The sequence below is a fragment of the Opisthorchis viverrini genome (assembly GCF_000715545.1).
Source record: "Opisthorchis viverrini unplaced genomic scaffold opera_v5_189, whole genome shotgun sequence".
Taxonomy (NCBI): domain Eukaryota; kingdom Metazoa; phylum Platyhelminthes; class Trematoda; order Opisthorchiida; family Opisthorchiidae; genus Opisthorchis; species Opisthorchis viverrini.
Window position 1 is genome coordinate 312,243 of NW_008751836.1, and position 10,670 is coordinate 322,912.

At 44.8% G+C, this 10,670-nt stretch overlaps 1 protein-coding gene across 1 annotated transcript; it reads right to left on the bottom strand.

Moving 5' to 3' along the window:
- Nucleotides 1–3,379: 3,379 nt before the first annotated feature.
- Nucleotides 3,380–9,472, bottom strand: T265_07644 (hypothetical protein; the record flags this gene model as incomplete). Its single annotated transcript, XM_009173217.1, has 2 exons — nucleotides 3,380–4,203; nucleotides 9,070–9,472. 2 exons carry the CDS (start codon nucleotides 9,412–9,414, stop codon nucleotides 3,424–3,426), a joined length of 1,125 nt encoding a protein of 374 aa, XP_009171481.1.
- Nucleotides 9,473–10,670: the final 1,198 nt, after the last annotated feature.

The following is a 10,670-nucleotide window of genomic DNA, read 5'->3' on the forward strand; positions in this document are numbered from 1 at the left end:
TGAGTGGTGGTTGAATGACACAGGTTTCATGGGCCAATACACAATCCATCCGGCTTATTCCATACCGAACACAATGTTGATGTTCTCCATTTGTGCTTTTCCGGTTTTTCTGTTGACCACGTTGTGTCATAGGCCAGCGCCTAATGCACCTATGTTTATTGAGCTGGTAGTTATACGCACCCGAAGGCTGCTTACTTCGGTAAGCCTTATGTGCCATATCTAGACTGGGGTTGGAGAACAGTTGTAGACATGCTGTGACTGGTAGGAAGTATCTAAAAGCTAATTCATGGTCTTAGTCACTCAGATGCACACCCAATCAGCGATCTGGGACCCTCGCCGAAATGGCACCGTCCACTCAGTAGTCTTCACTAGTTGAACTTTTATTCCTCATCCCGTTTTCGACACCTCATTGTTCTTTCGAACTTCATCCTTCTTCCTTGTCGATGACTGGAGACCGTAAAGTCTGTGTGGTTGCCAAGGAAATTACGAAATTCCAAGACTCTGAACGACAGTGGCGTAATGTGCGCCCAGTACATTTCAAACCGCTTTTCACAGGTGTCAAGCTCCTCCTACCTTGATTTGAAAGCACTTTTAACCAAAGGCACCATGTTTGTGCAGTAAGACAACAGTCCCGATTCCATGTTATGACTGACTGGGCACATATGAAGAGTGGAACGAAAAAAACCTGGAAAGACTGAAGTCAGCTTGTGAGATGTCTCCGATATTAGGAAATTCGTTGATTCTGTGAGATTAAATAAACACAATAAATACGCAGATCCAAAGCGCAGTTATTCAGAAATAAGAATTGACAAAGCTGACAACCCTAGAGTTGAACGCGGCCTACCAGGCTATCCTTTGGTATCGGTTTTTAAAATGTATTGGTATGATCACCTACTTCCACACTCTATTTAGTATTCTGTTGTAGACTACAGAGTTGAGGAGACCGAACATATGTATCTCATGCGCACATGTGAAAGGGACATAAGCAGACCTAGGAGCGAACTATCTCCCTCACACTTCACGTCAACCGGTTCAGATGGAAGCACACGAGACTGTTGCCAACTCAGGACGATTGAACAGAAGGACCAATAAACAGACAAGTCAAAGCTTGAATAGCTTCCTCCCCCTAATGCTGTTTCGTACATGAATACCATTCACTCATCCGGATCTGACACTCGGGCCAGTTGGGTGACAACCACAAAAACATGGGTAAACAACTGCTCCCATCGTCCGTCGCTTCCGTCGCTGACTGTACGGTTGGGTTGCCGAAACCCACAATATTCCGGATCTGCTCTGTTGTGTTCAGACCTATCCTCGATTGTTACCAGGTTAAGGACAAAGACGGCGGATGGCCCGTAGCTGGCTGGTAGAAACGCACACGAGCTCAACCACCATTAGGGTGGTGAGTTGGACTGGATTGTAGTCACGGTTGTACACAGACAAACGGAGTCCTAAAAAGTGACGAATGAGAACAATCAAACAAGCAAGAGCAGTTATCATCAATGCCGACAGTGTCCTGTAGATGGGGCGGTTAAGTTCCTGTCACGTTTCCTGTTCTGACACACTAGCTCCTTGGTGTGGACCACACTGCAACAATTTTATCAAGGAAGCTCAAGACTGTTCAATCAGGTAATGTGGACCAAGAGCTGTGGTCAGCTTCAGCAGGCGAATAGAAATACAAGATGCATGCAGCGAGCAGAAATTCAATAGAACTACTTCAAACTGTCTGATCAGTACTATTTCAAATGTCACTAGTGCCTTCCAGAGAACACGTTACATTTCGCGAGCAAGCCGCTCAAATCATTCCGTTGCTTCTCAGAAAGCACAACAGTGTTAAAAACATCAATAGTGCATCTCAGCTGATTCCGGACTACACCTTGGGGGATATAAGTGACATATTGAAAGATATCACTGTTACATTCAGTGAACTGTGTGGATGTTTGACACACAGAAGATGTTCCTCGATCGTGATATCCTGGAACTTACAGTTCATCACTCGATGTCTAGACCCTAGAAAAATTCATACCGTAGCAACCTGCGGGCACAAGTGTTCGGATTTGTCGTGGAGTAATTATCCAGAGGATCTCAGATATCAGTTCTGTAGACTAAAAAGACACCCACTTAAACCAGATGAATTTTGGTTGAAACGTACAAAAACTGATCTTTCCTTTTTCCTTTTCCTTTTTTTCCTGAGCGCGGCATTGCGTGCTGCTTTGTACACCATCGGGAGTGAATTGAAGATGTCACCTCAGTTTTCAAGGCCAGCGAACGTACCAGCTGCCAGCTATTCGATCCGCTCTACAGGCATTCTCTTCAACCACATGAGAGGACTGTTTCGTTTAAGGCGAGGCCGTGTTTGAAGCGATAACTCACAGCAACCCGATTGATGGTTTACTGAAGTGGAAAATTATTTCGTTTTCTCAGTATCTACTTATTGAATGAATAAGCTAGAACTGTTTGTTCATCTTGTACCCCGAGTTCGGTGTAAACTACGAGACAATCAATGAATTTGCGGCAACATCGAATTTCGCTTTAAGATTCCATTATTTTCCTTAGGCCTATTTTCATTTGTCTTTCTAGAATGAACCACCATTCAAAAGAGAATAAGAGTGGTATGTCAATTCAGGTGGCTTTTCGGGTGGGGGGAGCGTGCAATATGATCTCATGAACGGCGGGACTCGTGTATGGCCTCCCCATAGTTCAGCTCCATTATCTTCACTTACTATTGGCACTGTGATGTGTTCGAAGAAATATCCACTGTCTGTGAACACAAATCCCAGATGGTCCCCCGGCCGAAATTCCTGCTCCGTAAAGTTTCATAAACTGAACTATTCTGAGAACCCTCCAGTTCTATCGACAGTTTTCTCCTTCTTGTGTCAAAGCAAAGCTGCAGCCATGGAGTTCACCACTATGGCTTGCAGACTAGCGTCCCATAGAAACCACATCCCGTTTTTTATGAGCCGGTATACTGCCCAATGATATCCGCCTGGTAATCGCTTTAATTAGAGCTGTCTGTTTAGTCTTCTACTCCTTTTGTCACCAGAGGAAGTCTCTAACGATCGCCCGTGATTTCTGCTTCCTAGTTATTTGGAGCACCTGCCAAGAATGAGTTGGGAGCGTCTTTCTTTTGGTCGTAAGGAAGCGAAATTACGTGGTCGTATGAACGTGCAAACCACCACATATCGGTCGCTGACTAATGACGCGGTGAACTAGATCGTGACCTTGTCGTCTGATGTTCGTCGCCAGTCCCACTGTTCGGTCGCGTACATCAACCTTGTAACGAAACAGTGACAAACCAGCCCCAGTTTAGTTGACCAAACGTCGAGTTTATTATGTAAAAAAAATAAAGAGTATATTAGATCAAATGGAGCAGAATAAACTCAAATCGGTTTGAACAACACGTGAAGGTGGGTGATTAGATGACTACGTACGGCACCTCTCATCCGCGACAGGCAGTTCACAACAGCCGTCTGATACCCTCAGCGGTGGTTCCATATTCAGTCGGTCCCACAATCCCTCCAGCCAGCCGTCAACCTCATTATCAAATATTCTGGTAAACAATCTGCTCCGTAGTTCATCTGGTAAACTTGTAACGAGCTCGAGGCGTATGTGAGGTTCACTGGTGACCTTATACAGGCAACCGAAAGCGAACCGAAGTAGCCTCTTAGCTTTTTCCCAATTTATCGCATGCACATCCGCCATGCTGTGCACACCCCTTCGAAGTGGTGACAGACCGTTGCAGGGGTTAAACTTTTTGGCCACATATTTGATGATGTAATTCAAACCAGCCACAAGTTTCTGAATACGCTGGTTGTCCTGCCCAAGCATTGTCAGCTGTCTGGTGGATGCCAAGAGCCGTGTGAGAAGGATCAGTGCCATTGTCTTTCCAATATCCGAAGTACTATAGCACAAAGCAGCCACAGTGTAGTCGTATAGCCCGGCATCCGTAGGCACTTCAGCTGATCCACCCTGATTTGTAGGTAAACGAAGCAGTAGGCGTTCCATTGTTTCGACAGACACCTTACTAGTGGCAGTGGCAAACAAGCCCAACAGACTAACCCTCAGTTGTTCGATCTCTCGTGTCTGCTCAGTCCGGTTCAGATAGGGAAGCAGAAAGAGGAGTATGTCGGTCTTGAGGAATTCTAGCCGAACCGCACGATCCAGTATAATCTTCTGAAATATGGCGACAATACCGCAGATAACCTGAAAGGTACGATAACCAGTTAACAACAGTGTGGAGGAACAACAGGCAGTCCGACGCCAACTAAGAAGGAAACACATAGGTCTCTTGGTAGAATCAAAACAAAAATGAACATCCCAAGACGGTCAATCCAAAGCGTGAGATCCTAATCCTGCCGCCAAGCAACATAGTAAGCCGTCAGGTATCAAGGAAACCATCATGCACGCTCGGGTTGAGTTAGCCCAAGTGGTTAGCGCGAATTTACTGACCGGACGGTCCGAGGTTCGAACCCGACCTCTGGCTCTCGACCTCCCTTTTCTAGGCTTGGGCAACCTGGCAGTATCCCAGCCCTCGTGCCACCTTCGTGTGGCATGGCAGCTAGGCACTGAAAGGGTGCTGCGGCTGAACGATTACTTATTATTACTACTATGCACGCTCGAACTAGCATACAATACAACATCTCTTTAAAATGCTTTATGGTATTGGATAGATCTCGTGGAGATAATTGGGCTCTACTCAAGATGTATTAGGGGATAAATAATGCTCATATGAAATATGCTTGGGGAGGTGACATCAAATTCTTTTGTCCCTTTCCGTCCAACCACTCGATGGGTAAAAATGGACAGGTAAGCATCAGATTATGAGCTGTCGGTGAGACAAAACTCGGTGACGTCAGGGTCATTAACTGCTGGTTTTTCTCATCCAAGGTTTTGGCAACCATAAAGAACCTATAGGCATTAAATCATATGAACTGTTGACTTTGACGTATGGCACCACTCTCATCATCACCCACAAACAAAAGAATCTTGTACCGAAATACACTCATTTGCAAACCAATTTAGTTTTGACGAGTGACTCATTTGGAACCCAGCTGGGTCTCTCGTCTATGATCTCTAAGCAATTGAATGTGCTACACTGGGCCGCCTCATGTTTCAGTTGGTAAGATACTCAAGATATCATGATGCATGTATTCATAAGGGTGCTGAAAACTTGTCGACAGCCCACGACCAGTTTCGTCGTTTTTGGAGCACATCAGGTAAGCACACACACCCCCCCCCCCAGTTTCCGTCAACCTTAAGCTCTGCCTGAACCCGAATTGCGTGAAATAAGCGAAGTGCATTCATTCGCATACCAAGTGGAGTAGTGTATCACGTCTATACGGAATCCTGTATCATTGCAAACCGACACAACCATGGCCTTAACAGCTAAGTTCGCCAACTGTTTCATGGTTGGTGAATGAAACAATGGTGCTTGGAACTTCTGAAAACTCCATAGATGGTTTATAAGCTGACAGGCAAGCATTCGTCGTCCAGATTGCAAGCCGCCCAGAGACAACCTATTCTTATCTACTTCGGTTGGAACAACGTCCATGAAGTCAAGAAAGCTCTGAGTTTTTTTTTCTACCAGCCCCACTTTCATATCAATATTAAATCGCTTCTAAACAGGGAAATGTGCATAGTGAAAACATTTGATCTGTCACGTCATGCTGTTTCATTGACCTCCAATGCATGTTTTTACCGCATATCTGTCCTAACGTAAATTTCTGTAGGAACAACCTGAATCGTTCCTAGCAACGATGCCGGGCTTTCTGTGAGTATTATTTTTTAACCGTTTCGGTCACAGTTCGCTTTATAGAGGCTTTACGGCGCTCTCTAACTGATCACTTTGCCGGAACTTTATGACATTCTGCGTGGTGAAATCTCAAGTATCACGTGAAGTACTAGCAGAATACAATACCAGTCCTGTGCACCCGTATCCCAGCGTGCCGAGAGTTATTTGTGTCTTTCACTGGGTTAAACACAGTCTGAGGTCAGCGAACTGCACTCATTTGAGTAGTTCATTACGAATATGCATGTATCACGACATCTCGAATATCGTAGCGACTGAAACATGAGGCGGCCTGGTGCAGCACATTCAGTTACTTTAAACATCATAAACGACAGATCCAGCTGGGTTCCAAGTGAGTCACTCGTCAAAACCAAACTTGTTTGCAAATGAGTATATTTGTCACAATCAGTCCTATTTGGTTTCAAGTAGAACATAAGGCTGACAGAAACTCGGGGAGTGCGCCCACCTGATTAGCCCCAAGGAGGGCGAAACCGGTCGTGGACTGTCGAAGAATTTTCAGCAACCTTACGAGTAGTGCATTACGAACAGTCTGAAGTCCTTTTGGGGTGAGACTTATTTTGGCCTTGCCCTCATCTCACTCTTTGTGTGTTCTGTCAGTTTTCGATCAAAAAGCAACGCTTTGAGATGATATTGCCTAGTTTTTTCGAACCACACCACGTATACATGATTTACTTTCATTCATAGTCAACTTGATTTCCATATCCGGAGTAGTATTAGTGGTCATAGTATTCTTATTTTGATTGACTTTATGGACCGTCGGTTAACGCGTTTGGCAATCCATCAAAGTCGGGATGCATTATTTATCCGCGTGGTTAGTGAATACATCTTCTCTGGCCCGTTTCCTGAAGTGTTCTAAACTCTGAGCAGGATGTACGTATGGCAGTGCATACTTATGTCTGTTTGCACTGAAACGGTGTCTATTCAAACAGGATGGCGTCAAAAGTTTCGGTGGGGGACTAACTTGTTTTCATCTGCACACATCCAAAGAGGCGCTATCCAGACATTTTGTCTCTGCTTGTATCCGACCACGGATGATGTGGACCGAACTGTATTCAACTGATCATCCATCCTGTTGGTGAAGTAAATTTAGGCCGACGGACACTGCGTGGCCGCTTCATCCTTGTTGGGAGCCATCAGCAGAAGTAACTTCATAAATCTATGGAGAGACCTCCCAACTGGTAGCTGAATACTATTCTATTCGAGTGTGAGTAGCAATGTTTACTAGTTTAATCACCTTAATGGGCACATTTGGGACTGGGGACGACCGTAGTTTTTGGTCCACAAATGTTACCATGGCTAGGCTTACATTTCTCTGATTTCCCCTTGCATACTTCCTTCGAAATCTGTCATCCAAGCTTCTTCACCCATAAAATCTATGAAATGACTCCATCTGCTGGCGAACAGTCCGAGAGTCTCTAGGTAGACGGTTCCTTTGTTCCGGTGACTTGGAGACAAACTTGAATTAGATCGAACAAAGTGTAACTAACGTCCCTCGATTTCGAAGTGATCTCATTAGTTGTTGACCCTGCGAGGGGTAATTTGCATAGTAGAAAAATAAACCTGGTGTCGTTTTTTTGAGGTGATAAGTAAACTGGTCAGAGTAAACCATTTGGATGGTAATTATATGATTGCGTTCACGTGAGACCTGATAGAGCTGAATCCAGTACACCGCACTGAGCATACAATGTCTAAATCAAGGTTAGTCGCGGAGATGACGGTTAAGCACAAACAGAAGTGATGTTTTTGAAAAGTTTATTTTATCGGTTTTATAACCACCTGGATAGTACGGCTAGAGTAGCTGAAGGGGCGAAGTGGCTCAGATGGTTAGAGCGCGAATTTACTGACCGGAAGATCCGTGGTTCGGACCCGACCTCCGCCTCTTGACTTCCCCTGGCTAGGCTTAGACAACTTGGTAGTATCCCACCCCTCGTGCTTCCTTCGGGTAGCACGGCAGCTAGACATCGGAAGGCTGTTTCAGCTGAAAGACCACCTCCAGAATAGCTGAGGACAAGTCTCCGTATGTTGCTCCAACTTGCAGGTCAATTATTTGAGGAGGAGTGGAGAACCTAACTCCAAAACAGACAGCAGGTGCTAACTAGTGTTCAAGAACAACGCTGGCATAATTCAAGAGTGATGTTATTCGGAAAACCCAATGTTCTAATTTCACTACTGTTCTAGATGGTTTTAAACTGAAAAATTACCAGTCCACGGAACTTCTGAGAGGATGAGAAAGAACTTCGACAGGAGTTCTAGCATGCCTAGTTTATTGTCCACCTCGTTCAACGACCATTCATCATGGCATTAGGAATCTTACCTTGGGGCTTAGATCTTTCAACTGAATCCTGAGTTCTATGAAAGTAATGCACTCATAGCTTCATGTACTAGGATATGCCCTCGAGCATTTCTGACCAGCTGACAAGTGGAGTTAGGAGCTCGCGAAATGGTACCACTCGAACAACAGGCCATTAAGGAGAAACCGACAGGTGTGTGGTTGATCTTCAGAAGCACCATAACCCATAGAGTTGGGAACAAACCCTTCAGGTGACTGGTTACTCCCTTGTGGACCACTGTACTCGATAACATGTCTTTGATTTTCAATAGTATGCACCACATACTTTAAAAACATTCAAGAAAATAGCGCTTCACTAAAGCTTCCGCCATAGCGTTGTGGCCATCGATGAAACATCCGTTGTTTCTCGCTATTGGCCCGTAAGCATGGGGAGCAACTGTCTGGGGCGTTACATTAAATGCATAGTTCACCCTCAGGGGTATTTCCTCTCATAAAATATGCACTCGAACTCTACATTCCATGATCTTTCGAATCATTCTGCTTTCACCCACTCTAAGTGCCCGTGAATCTGAAACTCAGACTCTAGTATTCGACCATCAGGAGCACACGCATATTGTGCGCATCCACGGTTTGTTGTTACTCCAAGAGATTCTAGCTCTAGGAACGTCCTATTTTTAAGGACAAACTTGCAAACACTAAATAAACAGGATGTTAGGCTTGTGTAGGCTAAATGAACCACAATCGGTAGCATTTTCCGACAAAGAAACCTATTGGTCAAGCTCCATTTTTGAATGGTCTTGCTAGGGAGAACCAACGGATAGAGCAAAAGCTGAAGTAATGGCTTATCGTCTAACCTTGAATAGACTACTCATTACTGCTTCACACTTTATGTTCAAAAACAGCATGAAAACATGGTACAAATGCTTTTTATAGTGGATATTTAAAAGGTATTTGATAAAAAGAAACTCACATCAACAGATTCTTGTTGGAGTTCCGCATGTTTCGCACCGTTGGGGTAGTGTTCCATGATCTCCATAAGGATAGAGGAAAGGACAGCGGAACGTCCGTAAATGATGAGTCCCAAGCGAGGAATGGTGTGCAGGTACCGAGATAGTTCCACGATGGCAGCCGCACGCGTGTTACGATTTAAGACACAGCGCAATGAGCACTCAACTTTATCGGCATCATCATCTTTGGGGCTGTACTTGAATATTTCCTCACATAGCTCCGTCTTATCTGTCTCTTGTATCTTTTCCAGGCATTCATTTGAAACTTTTTGAGTGATGTCTAAATTTATGGTTGCCAGATCACTCATGCTGTTCGGTTCATAAAGATTCACGGATTGAATGTCATCACATCTAGAGCGCCATGACATTTAGTCCCGTGACAAAACCCGAGTAAGATATAATGACTCGGCTGCCCGATGAGTTCTATTCATAACCTTTTAACGATCGTTAGACTTGACTGTTCGTTCGACACAAATCGTTAAAACGATATGCATCGAACAATACCCCTGGCATGTCGGATTGCATGTTAGGTCCAGACAAGTGAACAGTGCTTTTTTATGTGAAATTCTCATTAGAATCCCAGTTACACAGCACAGACGAAAAGACTGATGCTAGGACGGGACTCTAACCTCGGAGCTCTTCTATCAGTTCAACCATTCTGTTTCTCAGTTATAAATCGCGTGAAAGCTGCAGTGATCCTAGCTGCTACAGTTCACCATCGACTATAAGTAGTATAAGAGAATGACGGTCTGAGGTGTTTGTTGCGCCTCCACTATCAGTTCACTAACGTCAAATGGCTCTGTTTGTCCGATCTGGCAGGAAGCGAGAGAACTATGTACTGAAGGCAACAGCTTTGATGCAGGAGTTCCATTGGCTTCGAGGCGTGATTATAACCGTCAGGGCCACTAACTATTGATTTGTCTCGCCCCTAGGTCCCCATTCGGGAACACAGTAGTTAAGGAACGCGGGTGAATTGATTGGTATGGGCTTTCATGTTTCATTACCAAGTTATGGCCTAAGCATCTGGGCCGTCTCCGTCCCATACAGAACTGGGTATTACTGATCTGATGTTCCCACCAAATAAGTGGAACGCTTTGCAGCCACCGGCAGTCGAACACAGTGTACCTCCGAAGATGTGAACGCAGTGGGCACATGACTAATCTATAGAACAGAGCAGACCAGGCCACAAAACAGATGGTGTCGCTTTAGCCCTACAAATGTCCTGGGACAGCAAATACTACTCTGGGCTCCCTGACTTTGGGAGTGATTTTATCATTCGCCAGTCCACCGGAACTTATGCAGCTGCCCAACTAAAAAATACTAATCTACCAGATACATTTCTTCGTTTGTAAACATAAGGCTTGGGTTTGATCCCATCCAATCTTGTAGTATCACTTTACACTTTTTGGGTAGAAGTCGCGAGACCAAACGTGCTACAGAACTATCTAGATTATTCAAAATAGACCACGTTTCTGAAATTTCTGATCCCAGAAGCGTAGTGGCGTATGCTCCGGAGGTATTCCTATTCCCGAGGTATTAAGGGCAGGTACAGAAGACACTGGTA